This window comes from Dinoponera quadriceps, unplaced genomic scaffold, assembly GCF_001313825.1.
Source record: "Dinoponera quadriceps isolate SergipeBrazil2010 unplaced genomic scaffold, ASM131382v1 scaffold566, whole genome shotgun sequence".
Taxonomy (NCBI): domain Eukaryota; kingdom Metazoa; phylum Arthropoda; class Insecta; order Hymenoptera; family Formicidae; genus Dinoponera; species Dinoponera quadriceps.
This window is the reverse complement of record NW_014555972.1, coordinates 3,196,852-3,215,728: the sequence shown is the minus strand read 5'-3', so window position 1 is coordinate 3,215,728 and position 18,877 is coordinate 3,196,852. Positions and strand designations below refer to the sequence as shown.

General features: G+C 42.1%; 3 protein-coding genes across 3 annotated transcripts in view; 2 read left to right on the top strand and 1 right to left on the bottom strand.

Annotated features, from left to right (window-relative positions):
* The first annotated feature begins 9,236 nt into the window (after positions 1 to 9,236).
* On the top strand, positions 9,237 to 11,972 carry LOC106746165 (cytochrome c oxidase assembly factor 3, mitochondrial). The gene is made up of 4 exons (XM_014622419.1): positions 9,237 to 9,267; positions 10,973 to 11,088; positions 11,513 to 11,579; positions 11,672 to 11,972. The coding sequence occupies exons 1-4, from the start codon at positions 9,237 to 9,239 to the stop codon at positions 11,947 to 11,949; spliced, it is 492 nt and encodes a 163-aa protein (XP_014477905.1). The 3' UTR covers positions 11,950 to 11,972.
* Positions 11,973 to 12,067: 95 nt separating this feature from the next.
* LOC106746367 (dimethyladenosine transferase 1, mitochondrial) lies at positions 12,068 to 13,800 on the top strand. Its single transcript, XM_014622917.1, has 3 exons — positions 12,068 to 12,719; positions 12,785 to 12,938; positions 13,280 to 13,800. Exons 1-3 carry the CDS (start codon positions 12,089 to 12,091, stop codon positions 13,521 to 13,523), a joined length of 1,029 nt encoding a protein of 342 aa, XP_014478403.1. The 5' UTR covers positions 12,068 to 12,088; the 3' UTR covers positions 13,524 to 13,800.
* Positions 13,801 to 13,900: 100 nt separating this feature from the next.
* LOC106746366 overlaps positions 13,901 to 18,877 on the bottom strand; it is a 55,119-nt gene continuing 50,142 nt past the window's right edge. The window contains exons 6-14 of the mRNA XM_014622916.1: positions 18,446 to 18,651; positions 16,876 to 17,140; positions 16,265 to 16,486; positions 16,061 to 16,210; positions 15,877 to 15,984; positions 15,665 to 15,817; positions 15,488 to 15,604; positions 15,305 to 15,406; positions 13,901 to 15,230 (exon numbers count right to left, since the gene is read on the bottom strand). Coding sequence (XP_014478402.1) covers positions 15,102 to 15,230; positions 15,305 to 15,406; positions 15,488 to 15,604; positions 15,665 to 15,817; positions 15,877 to 15,984; positions 16,061 to 16,210; positions 16,265 to 16,486; positions 16,876 to 17,140; positions 18,446 to 18,651 — 1,452 coding nt within the window. The 3' untranslated portion in view covers positions 13,901 to 15,101. The remainder of the gene's footprint in view (positions 15,231 to 15,304; positions 15,407 to 15,487; positions 15,605 to 15,664; positions 15,818 to 15,876; positions 15,985 to 16,060; positions 16,211 to 16,264; positions 16,487 to 16,875; positions 17,141 to 18,445; positions 18,652 to 18,877) is intronic.

The window sequence follows — 18,877 nt, the reverse complement described above, 5'->3', positions numbered from 1 at the left end:
GGGGGGGGGGGAGGAGGGGATATTGTACGAGCGCGGAAAGTTCCAGGTGAGGGCGAACCGAAATAGACTACGATGCTTGTTATCCGGCGGGCTCTCTTCGTCACGCCGTGCGTGTCTCCGTTCGTTGCGATCTCAAACAGATTTCGAGTAGCTTGCGATCTTTATTTGCGTGCGAGGTTTACTCGAAGAGAAAATTTATCGTGTATTCCTTGCTTTGCCTCCATATTTCCAGACAAAATTAGAGCGTATTTTGCGGCAAACTTGAATTTTTTCTCAATCGTACGATTCACTTTAAAATGCAGATATCGTAGCCGATATTGCAGAGAATTATTTACTGAGACGATATCGAGTTTTGCGTAAACTTTGCGCCGGTTGAACGCTAGATTAAACATTTGAAAAAGTCGTCGATGAAGTCTCATATATTCTTTTTAATATCGCTTCTCGCATAGTTTGCGACATCGAAGAGCGATCGGCTTCTTGAAGAACGGGCCATGATTCGCGACTGTCTTGTTTTATCGCAGAAGCAATTTCCGCCGACTTTGCGGATATTCACTAACCCGGTAATTGGGGCGAAGGAATTGCGTTTTTAACAATTTACACAGCAATAGATGAACGGGCCGAACGTCGGGACGATTCTCTCCCCCGGAAAGAATCCCCCCCCCCCATTCATTGTTCCCGGAATTCTGGTACCGTCGTCGTTAAATTCTTACAATGCGGGATCGCCTTTGAAGTGCTATGAAAACGCGAGCATTATTCAGCCCGCGAAATCTCGCTCGGGAATTTCAAGCTGAAACGCAAACACGCGGACTCACTTGTCTTACAGAATATATTTCACGCTTCTCTTTCGCGCACACACACACACACACACATGCATACATACATAACCGTTCCGTTATTCACGAACCAATACACGGAATCTCGCGAGAAGTTTGTTCCGCACGGATGGAACTTTCGTTTGCTCCGTTAAAGTTATAGAAAAATTCGGAAAAATAATATTCGACGCGGATAAAATTTTCGTGTCGAGCCGTTCCCCAGGAAATTTCCAAAGAGACAAAATTCCGAGAGAGAGAGAGAGAGAGAGAGCGAGCGAGCAATAATCCGGCCACGTGAACCAACTACAGTTATCCCGATTCATCAAGTTCTTTCAGTCTTTATCTTCATTAAGCACCGCTCTATTGATAGTGGCTATTAATCATTGTTCCTCGCGCTTTCTGACTATGGGAGTTCGCGCATGGGACTTAGGCGGTGCACAGGGAGCACCCTTTTGTTAGTTCCTCATGTCGAAGGTAGGGAAGCGTGCTCGATGCAACTCTCTCAGACGATTAACGATACTCTCTTTCGATCGCTGCGAATCGTCTCTTCAACGCGGTCGTTCTCTTGAGTCGAATCACTGAAAATGTCACTGATTGAATCAGTAAAAAAGTGTTGCACTATACGACTTATTGTGTAACGACTCGTTCGTCCCGTTAATCAAGAGAAGGAAGTTGACCCGCTTGATTTTTCCTCCTCGATCGGACGGCGGGGGCCGACTTATGGCAGAAGCAATTTTCCCCGGAACTTTTTCCATTAATTCGACGCGGCACGACTTTATCGGTTCCTTTGATGGCCGAACTTTCAAGGGCACGCGCATTCCCACGCGCAAAAAATGCTTCCGGAGCCACAATCGAGATTGATTCGAAGCGCAGGTCAACACGGAGTGCAACTTGGTTGGGGGGCATCTGATGTGTCGTCGTTGTACAATAATTTCTGTACGACCCGCGCGAGTGTAACGCGATCATGGGAAATTTAATCGGAGAATTCGGTCTCGCGCAGTTTTCCTTCAATCCTCCCAGCCGTGAAACTTCGTACGTGCTACTCGACGAATTTTCGCATCCTACCAGAAGACGAAATTACCGTCGTCGCGAATTAATTATACACGCCCGGTGATTTTGCGCGAGCGTAAACGTCGTCGAGCGCTTGTTAATGTTTGAATAGAAATTTGCAGTTAAATATTATTCCGGCTACGTACGCCTGGTTTATTTTGCCTGTATTATTTCATAATTATGTTACACGTTAACTTCGCTGACCCTCTATCTCGCCCGTTATGCAAATTCAGTCGCAAGCTTCAAAACGCGACGATTTATTCCGATAGAGTTCCTGGTATATATTTCGATCTTTTTCACTCACCGCCGGTGACGGCAGCGGAGCGAATTTTTTCTCCTCCTTGCTGCCCGTGCCGACGGTTTGGCGTTGCTCCCGCGATAGTCCGCGGCAATTTCGCCAAATATCACGCCGGAGATAACGCGAAAAAGTATCCGAGAGAGAGAGAGAGAGAGAGAGCAACATCCAGTGCAAAGTAACATGCATTATGGATGCAAACTTGCACCCGCGCGAATAACCCGGCTGGATTATCGCGGAAATTGAAGTAACTATGTGATTACACGGCGGCGCCTTAGCCGCTCTGTTAGGCGCTAATAGCGTCGCGTGCTAACCGTCTAGTCGTATCCGCCTCTCTTCTAGCCGCGAACACGTCGCCGTCGTCGTACCTCCCAACCCCGCATTTCCCGCTCAGGAGATGAGAAATTAAGAGGACGAAACGGTAGTACCGAGTGATGAAGAAATCCTCCTACGTCTACCGCACTTCGCGCTAAAGTGTCATCGAATTAACGCGCCGATACTCCTTGAGGAGAGATTAAGGGGCCGTTTCGAAAACGCGAGTTCGTCAATTTCGAAAATTGAGACGCTTTACTGGGGATTTACAACGCCCGAAATAACTCGAGCGCTTGCTTCATCGAACTATTCCGTGGATCTGTTCCGAGCGAAATTTTTATTATGCCTCGGAAGTTTAATGAAAGAATCTGAATTGTGTGTATTGGATCAAATATACACCAAGTCAAATCGCTTTTTAAAGAGAGTTTCCACGCTGCGAGAGAAAAAGATATCTAAGAAATAAAAAAAATACTTATTCTATGAAAATTAATAACATGTTATACTAATAGACATGTTCTTACATTGAGAAAATATTTTTTTTTTTCAAATGAGAAAATATACATTTTTTTTAATCTGTGGCTTTTCATGAAAGTAATTGTTTATTCCATATATTTAAATAAAAACATTCAGACTTAAATATAAATATCAGTATCCATCAAATATTTTTCATATATTTTAGATATTTTTTTCTCTCAATGTGGGCACAAGATATTCTAAATATTGTGAATATTTTTCTAAATATATCTTATATATAATCTACAATATATTGATACTTTCTCTCTTATGTTGATTCAAACTACCGAACTACTCGTTCAGTGTAATCTCTTATTTGCTTCGAAGGATGTACGTTAAAAAGAGAAATGTCGTTTAAAAGGAAGATAGCAATTTGTCGCTACAGGTAAAAAATTCCGTTTCCACGAGTCTGACGTAAACTGAACGTACTTTCGCTTGAAACTTACGGTACTCTCTGATAACTTTGACGTGATATACGCTTCTCAATTATATCACGAGACGTCAAACAATTGCGATCGTTTCGAATAAAGTTTGCGACAATAGAACGCGCATAGCACGTGGCATCGAAAATGTTTGTTTATACAATATACCGCCGACATCAGTCAGCTGGCGTGCGTCAGTTTACATTACAAACAGTGCCTTGCGCCGATCACCTTGACCCTTCCGCACTCACCTTGGCAAAGTTTCGCGCGAACTCGTACCTCTCTTTCTCGCTATCCCGCTCTCTCTCTTCCTTCACCGTCTCGCTCATTTTTCTCTCTCCCTCCCTTTAATCTCGGACTTTATATATAGTTCCCACGATCGATATTAAATATATATTGTGAAAAATTTATATTACATAATCAGCCGACTTTTTGTTCTGCATATCGTATATGTACATATCGGCGACAGTAAACGTATTTTTTGCCAAATAAGTATCCGAATAGATTTTCAATATCGGTAAAAAACAAGTGAGCTGTTTTTGTCGTATAAAGTGGCGGTTGTAGGTCACCAGGGCATTAAAGTGCAAACAATGAGGCATTAGCACAAGGACAAAGTATTATAAACTTCTCTACGCCTACGTAATTTTTCTCACCAGAGTGTAAACAACTGCGTTATATCGCGTTATAAGTCAGTTGAGTCTCGATCATACTGAAAGAGTCCCTTTGAATCTTGATGAATTTTGTGTGAAAACAGTTCGATATAAAATACAACTCATTAATATAATAAGAACTGACATTTCCACGTCGCCATAATTCTTATTATTGTCATATTAACAAAATAATAATTGCGTTATCGTGACGTTTGTTCTAAAAGACGCGATACACGGAATTAATTAAAAAATACTGCGAGAAAAGTGGAGTTACTTTTTCTTTTCAAAGCCCGTAAGTCCTTTAATTTTTTCTTCCTTCTCTAAACCAGGTCACGTGGTTTATTCGTTCTATCGGCTATCGGGCTTTCGCGAGCACGACGGAGAGCCGCGAAGAACGGAGCCCGCTTTTCACGCTCGTCGGCACGTGGCGCTCGGTTTTAACGCCGCGATTTAGCCGCGCGCGAGAAGTTCTCAAAGACAACGATTTCTGAGACGAGTCAAGAATAACTTCGGCGTCAAGCAAAGCACGGAAATGGTTCGCGTGCTTAAACCTCGGAATCGCCTTTCCATTCGTCCCGATGCCGAGAGACTTCCGAAGTGGCCGATTTTACATGAGTGACCCATCATGTACAAAAATGTTGCGTTTATCGGGATAGCGTTTATTAATGAGCGTTGCAGTCAAATTTTCGATAATGAACGAATTCTCCTCCTTTATCTTCGTTCGAGTAATGTATTGAGTGTTATAATTTTGCCGATAACCTATTCTTGATAAATACTTACCTTTAAATAGGAAGTAATTGAATAAACGCATGCATGGCTTTATGGCGGTCTTATGATATACGTTATTATCCTCACAATGAATTATCTTTTCGATACTTGATATCGAGTAAAATTAGAATTCGATGATTATCGGCGATAAATTTAGACACCACGGTATATCTAACGTGTACACGCCTAAAGGCGTTCAATTAGATTTTACATAGGGATGTTGTTCGTTCAACAAGTTCTCGGCGGTTTACATTCGTGCTATTAATATCGAAACGAATAAAATACAGCTAATTATATCCCCGTCGATATTGACCCTGGTAAAATTGTCGTGTATCTCAATCGGTTAACTCCAACGAGCCCTTATTCACAGTTAACATTTCGTGGACTTCCGAATTTGTTCTTTTCCTCCTCTCGGAAACGGCTAACGAGATGAAGGAACGCCTGAAAAATGATTCGTCGTTGTGCAACACAAAAACGTTCCAGACGAATCGCCGTGCCGGTGGCTTCAGGTGACGTGTTTTTCGTCCTCCTCCTCGTCGTCGTCGTCGTTGTCGAAAGCCGTGTCACACGATATCGTGCATTATCATAGATATTGGCCGAGGGCTTTAGCTTCGGGGCTTCGTACGTTAACGGTCCTCATAAATAAAAAATATCGTCCCATGGCATGAAATTCGCCTCCTCCGCCGGGAGTATCCCGCTCTCGTTCGGAAGCCTCGTTTCTCATTCTTCCCATCCTACGAAATACGCGGATCCACTTTGCGCTCGATACGAACCTTCTGCATACCGCTACCGGAACTACTCGAAGTAGTCGTTTCTTTCGCATCCGAATGGGCTTCCGGGGCGCGAGATCTCTCTTCCCGAGTGCACTGACGGTGAATTATAAATGTAGACCCGAATTTCGCCGAGCATTTCATAAATATAGAATAATTCGAAATTTTGCTGGGAGGGGGGAGAAAAAATTCACTGGGAATTAACGTGTCTGATTCAACGAGACAGCACGCTGTATTTTCATGTTACTTTATGTTATTATTCGCTAATAACTGTTAAGAATAATTGTGCGAGAATAATTGTTGAACTAAAGAACTGGTTAAAATTAATGGAAAAGGACGGGCCAGCTTTGTGTATATCAAATCAGCATAGTCGAAAACGTCGGCTCTGCGGAGAAGAAAGCGAGGCATGTTATAACGACGAATGAATTTTCTCTCGTGCCGTAATCTTCACGGCCAGAAGAGGCCGGCACATCGCGCTCTTCGATTTTCTCTTATTCTCCGGTACCTCCGATCACCTATCGCGAAATCGTGGACTTTAAAGACGTCTGCCTCTCCGGCTGCTGAGAATAATTTCGTCGGGCGAGAACCGGCCTCTCTTCTCAATATTACCTGAGCTGGCTGGGATAATCAATCGAGTGGAATCGAAAAATAGGATCGAAATTGCCAAACGCATCTCTCTCTCTCTCTCTCTCTCTCTTGATTTTTTCCTTCGCGAAGACGAAGATACTACCTCTGACGAATTTTCGATTCCGAACTTTATCACGAATCATTTCACAGGATAGTATCTATTTTTCCATCACGTGGATGATGACAACCACCGTTGCACCTGATATCACGGATTTCATATTATTCTCGTGGCGATAGCATGAATGAAGCCGCGCGTAATTGGGAACTTTTGTCATATCAATTACAACGTATCGTTCTCAGCTCCGCTAGCAACGAGATAGTAACGAGGAGCAATTAATTATCCATTTAATAATTAATTATCTGCGTTATTAATCAATTACTTATGCAGTTAATAACGTGGTTTATTGCAACCTCGTTTCGTTCGATAGGAGGGAGTCGCATTGTTTGACGTGGTTGCATAGTAAATCGTAGTGAGTCAACGATATCCTTAATAGAATCGTCATTTATCACAATTCACCGGTCGCGGTGAAGACACGCTAATTTATATGCGATAAATCATCGCACGACCTAAATGTCAGAATAAATAATTCAGATGAGAAGAGAGAAGTTTTTATACGCTCTCCTAAGTCGAATCAATGAAAATAGCATTATACCGATAATCAGTGAGTATTCACTAATTTTTCACTTTCACTTAACTTATTTGATTAATATTCCACTGTGAAAGATTCACTGTCCCGTAGCAGAAATATATAATGTGGTTGAAGCACTTTTCACAGAGTGGCATTTTGGCTGTTCTGTACAAATAGTCGCTCGAAATAAATCTCGCGAAAATCCTACTCCCGATCTTCAGCTATTTAATTTCGACGAATGAATATATTTATACGGAAGCGCGACGTTGTTACCAGATCATGTTTTGCAAAAAACAGACACACCGTGTGAATAATCGCTGAGAATCATTCTGAAATTTTGGATTTTCCACAGCACCAAGGAGAAAGTCGTTCCGAAACTGAGGCTTAATTTCAAAACGGCGTTATGGAGAAATCGATAATAGGTTGCGCTGTGCAAAGAAATACTCGTTGAATTATTAATACGACTCCGAAATCCTCATGCATACGCAAATCTTGCACTTCGCGAGCTTATCGTCGCAGTTTCCAAGACACGATAAGAAAAGCAATATCGACAAGAAAAACGGCCTTTCGTAAACCCAAATCGCGTTTTAAAGCCAGCCTCGGACGAATCCGTAATTTGCGAAATTTGGCCTGAAACATTTTGCACACACCTTACACAAAGCTATATCCCCGATTCTCCTCAGGCGTTCTGTGATACAAATAGAATACCGTCCTGAATTCCGTCGCGAATTATGGATCGTCCCAGGGTAGACTCCAGGGTAGCTCGATCGATACACGAATCGCCAGTTGAAAACTCGTCGCTCGGCAAAATTTCAAGTCCAGCTTGTCATCAGCAGGTGAGAAGAAAAGGTCGAACAGATGGGTGATGAAATATTCGCGCAACATACGGTATGTTGCTTTTTATGTATCTTGAGAGAAACAGTGGATAAAAAATGATCTTTTTAGATACTTTTCCCTGAGTGTCGTTAAAATTGGAATGATATTTTAATTATTACCAAACAAATGTACGGTTAACAAGATCATTAACGTATTAGAAATTTCCTAAATATTTCCCAAGTATAGATCAAACTTAATAAATGTAACATATTGTAATAATTATGAATCCCATTCTTATTCTAATTATAAGAGAAACGCTTGGCAGAACAAGTGGAATCTGTTTTCCCACACTTAGAATCACACTTTTGAAACGTTACACCTATAATCCGAATCTTTCTAGATTTCCTAATCAGGGAAAATCGATTTCAGTACTTCGGAAAATTGTCTATTCAGGACACAGGAAAGAGCATCCCCTAATGACAGCGTACTGTCAGCAGTGCTTCGCACGTGACGTTTATAATTCCGCGACGATTTGAAATTAATGATTATCGGTGCCGAGCTGTTAGCGCGAATTTTGTCTCGTTCTCGCCCGCATAATGCCGCGCGAATACCGCAATAACGGATTTGCAGTAAAATTTGCGCCGGGGGTGCGCCGTCGGCATTTCCGAAGCGTTTGACGTTTCGAGATAGCAGCAGCTGCGAGATTACAACGAGTGCCGTTGGATTCTCCTACGTATCACCATTAGCGCGATGACATTCGGATTAGCGATTTTCACATCGACAGGCTAATTTACGCTCGATTCGCCCGAAGGGATCTTGTTTCTCATTATTTTCTCTTTTGCGACGAATGTGTCAACGCAACGCAAAATCGCGAGGTGCTGAATCCATTAAAAGCCAGCATTATTTCGCAAACACTTTTAACACTAGAAGACATCAGTACTTTAATCGAGAATAAATGAGCGGCAAAGAGATTGGTTTTTGTTTCACGTCGACTCGACAGGCTGGTAGTTAAAATGTAAACATATTTAAAAGTAGTTAAGTAGTTGATTGAAATACACTTATTAAGCGATTTTACTTACTTAGTAAAAAGGAAGAGTTCCATATAAATAGGACGCCAATGAATTAAAACGGAAACGGGCGTCGAGTTATGACTGTACAATTTCCTAATTCGCGACAAACCATGATTTATTCTCTCTCATACTCCCGATAACGCTCTCGAGCGGCTGTAAAATCTGGAATGCAGCTCGGGACTTGAGTGGTGCGGCATAAGATTCGGAAGTGACAGGTCGGCATTGTAACTCTTTCGCCGAGATCACAAATCAGTCGGTGGCAAGCCGGACACTATAAACTAAAGCGGCAGCGCTCGTAAATCCACCGAAATGTCGTACTGTTTTCGTGTGTCTGATGCATGAACGTTGATTTCCACTGACGAGTGAAAATTCCAACAGAATTGTTTCTTCCGTGTACAATTGCATTTGAAAAATGTATCCTACGGCAAATAAAGAGTCAATAAAACGAAAAGTGAAAGATATATACGTCTCATTCATTTGCCGTATCGTTGATAACACAATCATGATTTTCGTGCAGTCGGCGAAAATATACGGTGCGTTAAATATTTCGATCGCATTCTCTCCCAAATTATTTATCGGCGTTAGGTAGAATACGCACGCATTCATTCGTAATGATGAATGTTTATATTTATGACGAAACATAATTGCAACGTCAAGCTGCGAGGAGCTTGGCGATCCGATTGAAAATTTATCCGAGCCGCCTAATCCACTCGCGAGCCACCGATTGTGTACGTCGAGAGTTTCAGTGGCGGATCGCTCGCAATCTATCGAATTCCACGCGTGCACGTCGTTATTAACGTACCGAGTGAGAGCGCTGTCAGGCTCTTCTGGAAAAGGAGCAGCCGATCGATCGACGACGACGGCGGCGGCGGCGAACACTATAGATGCACAGTTACTGACAATGAATAGACTACTTTGTACAATAGCACATTATACTACGAGGAAATAGATCTCTTCTGAATATCATATCGCTGATCGATGTAGTTCCGATTATGTCGCTTCTATGCTGTGCAGGCCTCTAAAGCATGCTTTGTACGCTTCATAGTTCACTGCGGAGAGCGCAGGGATCCTACGCGTCGTACAATAATATCAAGACATCCGCAGATTTCTATGTGTATACGCACGTAAACGTTTCTCATTAAGAGATATTCGCATTTTTCATTAGTCGCATTAGGCAAATTAGCAACATTCAACGGTCTGTAACTTTGAGAACAAACAATGAGATGGTGGATTTAAAACAATTCAGTAAAAATCTTAACGAATTCCTCTTTAAAGTGCATATCTCGCATTTTCGGTAAAAATAAATTTTTCATGTGAAAGCTAAGCACAATTTGATATATTATAATCTTGACATATCATAAAAAAAAAAAACACCGGCATATTTCTTTAATACAACTAAAAATTTGAAACTTTAAGCTGCAAAATTACTCTTTGAATCATCATCTTATTGGTCGCATTCAGCAGAACATTTATTTTGCAATTGTTGACAGTTTTCTGAGCCGAGATCGGATCATTCCTTTAGAGATTTAGAGATTAGATCCGACTTGTCATATTACAATTTTGATTCTAATAATAATAATGAAATTTTAGGAATTACACTTTGAAATAACAGATCCCTAACGGACTACCTGGTGCTATCTAACGAATCGCGGAAAACTCCAATTACATGAGGTTTGAATCTTAGCTGAATAGAGTCTGAGCTTCGATTAAAAAGGATTCGAGTCTCCGCTAAGTTACGATAAAATATCATTTGAGCAGATATTAATGCACGATTATGTAAATATTTTAATTCTGATGATCTTATATACTATCGCTTTAGAAATTATGTATGAATTACAATTCATGTAAGACAACAGTGTAACATAATTTCGATTAAAATTAATATTCTGTAATCTACTAACGTCTATTGCGATTCTTTCTTTTTTTTTTTTGTTATACTTTCTTAATTTTCCGAAATTAACTAAAATTCATATAATATCCACTATATCAAAGAATAAATGAGTATACGGGGACAATTTTGAGATTGAAATAATGTTTCATTTAAGGGACCTGTTTGTCCAGAATTGAATAATTGTAGAAAAGATTGTTTCCCTAAAAAGAGACATATTATGTTAGTAAAAATCTTTTATACATTTTGGTATCTTTTGATATTTGTTACTAATGACAAAGACGTGCTTACTATATAGATGCTAGCTTTAAAGACAGATACATCGACAGTTTAAAATCGGCGCCACACAGTTTACACTCAAAATGGACTCCTCTGTTGCACTTTAGTACGGATTATTTTCATTCTTGCCTTCAATCGCGAATTCCGGCAATCCAAAGTGAAGAATCGGAAGATTGTATTTCTTACCGTATGTATGATTGCAGATTTTAATATTATTACTGTATATTTAATGTTGCCTAATTAACGTTAGATGATGGTCATGCGTATTGTCGGCATGATATTGAAGTTGTAACTAACTTAACCTAAAAGCCACAATCTCAGATGTAACATATATTAAATGAAATATGATATTATGTTCCTCCAATTGTCCAAACATTGACTAAAAATGTTGCTAAATTTTTATTTACGATGTATAATGTTTTTTTTCTGCGTTTTACATGATGATGAAACCTAACCTGTGTCTATTGAAGATAAGAATTGCCTTTGACGCGAGTAATTATTACATAATTTTTCGCTCAAAAATATTATTTGTAATATTTAACTATATACGTTGTATTTTGTACTTTAAATTGAAACTTATACTATAATAACTATATATATCTGTTCGACAGATATTGACGAGTGAGCAAACGCCTTACAGGCTGAAAGAAAAAGAGCTGAAATTGATCGAGGGTGCCGGTGTGTGGAAATGAGTTCTGGTGAATGATTCAAGTTGTATACTTTATACAATGTTTTACTCATATATGTGGTATTAATTATTTTGTCTGCAGAGAATCGACTTGATCAAAATGAGGCTATGCCAAAAGTTGACTTGCTGAGAGATGTCTCAAGGTTCAAATCCACGGATGTGGTTTACATGAAACGCATGGAGGAGGAGAACGTGAAAAGAGTTCATAGGATGCAAGGATTTCGCAAGGGCAATAATCGTACAGCAATTGTGGCAAGTCTTACTGCCATAGGGATTTATATATATACGATGTACTCGTTTAAGCAAGAAAGATTCTTGGACGATTTTGAGAAACCCGAGAAAACGATCGAGAAGGCATAAAATAATCGTGGGTGGAAATTCGAATAAAGAAAGTCCTAGTTGATTCCTGACAATTCACACTTTTACAAGCCTTATAGCCATCAGTAGCAAATTCACGCAGCATTAGTTTCTCTCTCTAAATACGACGATACAAGGAAGAATGTCCGCTCCACGATTACCACCGCTCCCGTCGATCAGAAACATATTAAAGATATACCGCTTGAACGCGGTGAAGCGTTTGTCTCAAAATTTCCTGTTGGACCAAAACATATGCGACAAGATCGTACGGAAGGCGGGGAATCTCGCCAATAGTCATGTGTTGGAAGTCGGTCCCGGTCCGGGTGGACTCACTCGATCCATCATGAAGCAGCTCCCGCAGCGTATAGTGGTCGTGGAAAAGGATCAGAGATTCGAGCCGACCTTGAATATGCTGGCGGACTCGTTCAAGGTGGTCAACAAGCCGATGGATATAATATTCGACGATATCAAAAGGATGCGCATGGAGAACTTATTCCCGAAAGAGAAAAAGATGGACTGGGATGGCAAGTCTCCGGAGATCTTCCTCATAGGCAATTTGCCGTTTAGCGTGTCGACGCACCTCATCATCGAATGGCTGCACGCGATCGCCGAGCGCCGGGATGCCTGGGCGTTCGGCAGGACGAAAATGACATTGACGTTTCAGAAGGAAGTGGCGGAACGTCTGATCGCACCGGAGTCGAGCGCACAACGGTGCAGGCTGTCGGTAATGGCGCAGGCCTGGACCTTCCCGGTGCTCCGTTTCATCATACCTGGTAAGTTGTCGATCGTCTCGATTTATAGGACGAAAATGGGGTGGTTAGTAACATTCAATTCGCAGGTCGCAATTTCGTCCCGAAGCCGGACGTGGACGTGGGAGTGGTGTCGTTCACGCCGTTGGTGAAGCCGCGCACGCAGCACGACTTCAAATTCTTCGAGAAGATCACCAGGCACGTGTTCAGCTTCAGACAGAAACACAGCGTACGATGCGTCGAGTGAGTCCGTTGACTATAAAGGCCGTTCCACAATAGCTTAAAGTATGCGCAAGGTTGGCTAAACCAACTTCTTTTGTACAATTAATTTAGTTAAACCGAAACAAAAATATAGTTTCGAAGAAGAATAGTTAGGTGGTTTGTATATATAGTCTCGCGTAATTAACTTCCAACGTTACCTAACTTTGGTGAGTAAACCAATTGACCAACCACAGTAAATTATTCTTGGACTGTTAAGAATCCAATTGGTCGGTTTACTATATTTTACGCAATTGTAGAACGGCTATAAGAGCAACGAATGAAATTATAAGCGAACATCTCTTTCTTCTTCCTCTTCCCGACAGGACTCTCTTCCCGTTGTACTGCCGCAAAGAATTGGCCTTGATGATGTACAAATTAGCCGATCTGAACCCGGACACCAAGCCCACGCAACTCTCTGTGGTAGACATCGACAGACTAGCTACTGCTTACAAGTATCTCATTGAGAAGCATCCGGAGCTCGAAACGTACAATTATCGCTCGTCTCGACGCGTACTACCAATAACGAAGACGCAAGACGTCGTGGTCGAGGACTACACGGAGATGTGAAGAGGAACAAGCGAGTTGTCCCAGACTGGTGGTTTATACACTCGAGTACACGCGTGTTATATCACTTTTATTAAATCGCAGCATTGTGTAATGGAGCAAATTAATTCGTTACAATGAATTTTTCCGGTTAGAACTGTTGGACGTGTGAGGACGTCTGTAAATATACATTTATATACATACACGTATGGCTTAGCGCTTAAATAAAAAGTATCGTACAATGTACACATTCGTAGTTTGCGGGTGTGTTAGGAGTGGTAAAATAAAATACTGTTAATCATCCCGTAGGAGTGTAATTACAGAAGGGAGAAGAAAACGAGTGTTCCTAGGTTTCACGAATTCTCACAATGCTCGATCGCGTATACATAGAATTGCGGCACGTCACCCTGTTATCCTCTCGAATTCTCCGTTACTATACTTCCGGGAACCCTATATTACCTCGGATTTAGTGAAAAGTCTACCCTGCTAATTTCATTTCTGCAACACTGGTAAGGGTGCCGTTCCATGTAGAGCGAGAAAGATATAGCGGGGAATAACCAATCAGAAAGAATATATGTATCTCAGAAAAATTAGACAAAAGAATGTCATTTGTATATATTCGTTATTATTTGTATAATATCAATTCGTTCCGACCTCAAATGGTTGGATTTCACGTGGAGCATATTTTTACGGAAAAAGGAAAGAAAATTCTAATCTCTTATTAAGAACTTTTATTAATTCAATATAACTGCACTCAAGTTGTATAAAAATTTTTTTTAATTTACTACATTCATATATTTTTCTCGGGAGATTCTTTTTTTATATTAACTGATTAAAAAAAAGTGCTTTTTCTGCAGTTTCAAAGACTCGGAAAACCGGGTTTTCTCTTCAATTTTTCTTTCCGCAAAATAAACGTGAAAGAAACGTTTTTTCCACGGAACTTTTCGGGGTTTTCCGCAGAAGAATGGGAAAAAACGGCCGTTAAAGTGGAATGACAGACGCGATTGGTTACTACTCTTCTGTTGCGTTTATCGGTTCTACATGGGACGACACGCTAAGAGTCGCGCAGGATGGAAGGTCAACGAGGCGAGGATACCCGCGCGCGAAATAATAATTTGCGAAAAGGATCCCCCCCCCCCCTCCCCATACACCGGTCGATATCACAGCTACTACTCGTCGTGTGTTCGTTTCTCTTTGATGAATAATAATCCATAGGTGTATCTTCTCTTTAAATAGTTCTATACGTATATGCAAACATATATTATGTACTTAGGTTATTCGTTTATAGGAATCGATGGATGTCGGATGAAAGTTGTATATTCGCGGCATACATTCTTCTTAATTACAGTGACATAGGAAACTCGAGTTTCTGCTACGCACTGTAACCGAACACAGGTGGTCTACCCCGAATTCGGTCAAGAACTAGACTTTCGTGTCGCTCGCCGACGAGCCGAGGAAATCCTTTGGTCCAGCGTATCTCTCTGTCTTTCTCCCGAATAAATCATTACTAATTCATCTGGAGATCATGCACGATCGTTTTCAGTGGAAAAATCATCTTCTCTCTCTAATCGGTCGTCAGGCACGTACATACGCCTAACTGCGTTAATTCCTCGCCACGCCGCAGATCATGATGTTGGGAAGTGCTCCTCGACGTTTGCGCCAGGCACCGAGAGACTGCGCGTGAGCCTGCAACGTTCTGCACCACCTCTTCGTTCTCGCGCCGTCCTCCGCCTATAAGGATTATTTTCCAAAAAACTCTTTCTTCTAACGCGCTGATCTTTTAGTCTCGTATAACGCGGGCTTACCTTAAATATAAACGTCTCCTTGGAAGACAATTCCTGTATCTCGAAGTAATCTTCGAGATCCGTTTCACAGCACACTATGCACTTGTCGAGGCACAATGGCTCCTGAAATGATGCGACGATAATATCAAAAGAAATGATTAATACTCGACGATGAGAAGGTGAATATGATATAATACGACTCACTCGTAGCAAGGAATATCGCCCGAGTTTCTCTTTGACCAAAAGCAGGGTGGCTTCTTTAATGCTTATGTGCTTCGGGAAGAGCGAGTCGTCGTTGAGTTCGAGATATTCGGCATTCGGCTGAAAAGGAAAAGCCTCATTTACCGAGCACGCAAGACACGCCGCTTGCGATAGCAATACCTTGCCGTTGGTAACAAGCATGGCAGTGACGGGCGCGAGTTTGACAGTTCGACCGCGCCTCCAATTATTGTCAGTCGGCTGCGCCACCAGAAGGCGGCCTTCGAGAACAAACCTGGCCTCCTCGTGAGCCCATTCCAGGATCTCGACGGCCATCTAGGGTTAACGATAACATCAGCCGTGGCTCGAAGAATTCAAATTCAAACGGAGAGTACCTTTCTCAGCTTGATGTTCACCATGTCCTGTTCGCCGATGGACCGTCTGCCGTTTTGGATGATCGATATTCTCCTCCACAGCTTCGTCGACGTGACATCCTTCGCTTCCTATCGCCGAGATCATCCACATTTATCTTCGCGCGCGTTATAATGATTACGTATAAAAGAAATGCAATTCGCTCACAGCATTCATATGTTCCAAGTGTAGTTCGATGTTAGTTTGAGCCTGCTTGAGTCTCTTCTTCGCCTCTTGAATGTCCGGTCGAACGGAGGGCGTCGCTTTGAGCAAACGTGCCAGCAGCAACGGGTACTTCGTGACTCTTTGGACAGGAACCTAAAAGGTAATGAATTGACGGAGATGTCCTGCGAGAATTAAATGGAAACTTACCATTAAAAAGGAGTTCAGGTTCATCCTTCGCAAGACCGTGTTCTCCATTTGAGAGACCCTGAGGAAGATGCGAAGAAGCTCCTTCTCCTTCTCCAAGTTTTGCAGCAGCAGGCTGGCGCCGCCTTGGCGCGTACAATAGCTCTCGAATGCGTGCAACATTCTCTCCGACTCGAGAAAGATCTTGCCCACGTCTACGGTTAGGAGATCCTCATCCCCGGATACCTGCTCGACCGAACGTTAACAAGTTTTCAATCAATCGAATTTCACTTTGTTGCATTCAGTGGGGATCATTTGTTCTATTTATAACTAATTCATCACCATTAACATTATCGTTGATTTCTGTCGTCTATGATTACACAGTCATAATGTATAAATACATCTATTTTTGAAACGACTCATTAATCCGGTTTTAAGGTAAAATCGTTTTAACGACGTAAAAATATGGTTGTTTTCATTCATTTTGCAATGTATGTATACAGTTACGCGATTTTAGAAATACGATCCTTCACCCACGTTCCTCGTCAATACGGTAGATTGTTGCTTAATCGATGTCGCATCTGAGAAAAATCCAACCGAACTTTTCGGGCGATCAGAACAGAAATGTACTTCACCTGAGCGATTTCCACGCTGTCCTTGAGCTTCTCGGCTAAAACGAGGTTGTGCTCGAGCAGCTCCTCGACATTGAGAAAGATCGCCGACAATTGCTCCGACGTGAGGAGGCCCGCTCGCAGCATCGGCCGGTGGAACTCCTCGAGGATAATCCGCAGGTCCCTGCCATATTTCTGCTCGGTCTCCACGATCTCGGTGATGATCTCCTTGCGCTCCGCCCGCTTCTTCGAGCACTTCCTGCATACGAAAGGCGCGTAAACCACGCCACTGCAAGAGATATAACGCAGACCTTATCGAGCGACTCTAATCAGACGTGAAGCTACCAGAATGAATCTTTAGCGTGAACAAATGCTTGAAAATGTTCACAAATCGCAACGCCAGTCAGACATTATCCATTCATCGAGCGTCGTTAACGACACTTTCGCTCTCGGCTAAATAAAATCGATAACGGGAGAAAGTGGTCTGTCTCGCGTAATCTAGTCGCGAGTTCTCCGAGGTGCGAACTCTAGATGCTTTCTGCATTTTAATTAGCTCCGATATATCTCAGGAAATCGAACGGGACTTTCCAGCGCGGTGAACGCTCTCGAGCGCCGGTCAATTCGGCGGGAAACGCTCGGCGTGGGAAACGATTGAACCGGCGGAGGATGTGACCGTAACAAAACGGCATTCGCTGTGAATCGTCGCCACCTGGAAAGACCGGAGCATTTCGCGCGGAAAAGTTTATCGCTCGGAGAGACGAGTCGAGCGAGGAATCCCGCGTGCAGCCGAAACTCTCACGGTCGAAACTCGGCCGCTGTGGAAGACACGCTCCACCGACAGGCACCGTTATATTCTCTCTCTCTCTCTCTCTCTCTCTCTCTCCGAACGCTATCTGCTAGTAGTGATAACGATTTAGGACGTCGCATCGGGACGAGTTTTCAGGAAACGAACGGGACGGCCGTTGTAAAATGCGACGTATCCGCTGAGATATCGCTCATATGTTAAGTATGTGTCTCGCGCGAGATAGGTAAATAGAAAAGGTAAGAGAGTGAAAAAAGTGGAGAGATGAAATAACGTTAGGGAGGTTCTAACGTTTGATCAAATATAAGATAAACTTGTAATATATGCGACTGATCGAATTAACAAAGGGGAAATTTTCATCATCTTTATTTAATGCTTCCTTCTAATTTGATATATTTGTAAAAACTATTGTAATGTTAATATATTATAAGCAAATTTCATCATTGTTATGTTTGCTGGGATAATATAGCAAAAATATTATTTGTAATATTGCGTGTATATATTTACCCCAGCTTCGTTTCAAATTAACACTTATTGTTTATTATTCAGTTAGCGAAATAAATGTATGGGAAAGAAATTTATTGAGAGGCCTCTCCGAGACGAGAAATCTCCTCAATCACCGTTTCTCGAAGGCACACTTGTTCTAACGATTGTTTAAATAATCCCCCGCTTAATAAATCCTCACGGTAGAACGCCGTCTTTCTTCGACGCGATAAATAAGGATTATCGGATCATAATATTTCCTGGAGGGACGGTTTCTCGGTAGCGCCGAAATGGTTTCATCGAACTTACCTGTCCGTTATCAGAGGATCCAGCCGTTGCTCGCAATCTTCGCAAAGCTTCGTAGCGCCGGAGATCACTTGCGGGATACCGCCGAGAAGGCTCCCCGAGGAGACGTTGCCCGTCCGCCAGCGCCTCGCGACACCGCGAGTGCTGCTGGCCTGACTGCTCTCTGAACCGACTCCGCTGTCGGTTCTCTCGATGTCGACCGTTCTCGACTGCAAGAACCGATCCTAATTAGCACGACCTATGTTCCTTTTCTTCTCTTACGCGAGCCAATTATACCGATGCAAAATAATACTAATCTGAGAAATTACTTGTCACGTTTCTTCTTGCTGATAGAAGGTTGATTTTATGTTCGTGCATAACGACAAGTTAGAAAATATTTAAAAGTAAATAAAATATGTTAATACGCGGAAGAAGACCCGATCTTGTTATTCGAGG

Coding starts and splice junctions, on each gene's coding strand:
- LOC106746165 (XM_014622419.1), top strand. CDS start 9,237: ATGATTTTCGTGCAGTCGGCGAAAATATACG. Junction 9,268..10,972: donor GCAGTCGGCGAAAATATACG/GTGCGTTAAATA, acceptor GGCGCCACACAG/TTTACACTCAAAATGGACTC. Junction 11,089..11,512: donor GGAAGATTGTATTTCTTACC/GTATGTATGATT, acceptor TCTGTTCGACAG/ATATTGACGAGTGAGCAAAC.
- LOC106746367 (XM_014622917.1), top strand. CDS start 12,089: ATGTCCGCTCCACGATTACCACCGCTCCCGTCGATCAGAAACATATTA. Junction 12,720..12,784: donor GCTCCGTTTCATCATACCTG/GTAAGTTGTCGA, acceptor TTCAATTCGCAG/GTCGCAATTTCGTCCCGAAG. Junction 12,939..13,279: donor CACAGCGTACGATGCGTCGA/GTGAGTCCGTTG, acceptor TCTTCCCGACAG/GACTCTCTTCCCGTTGTACT.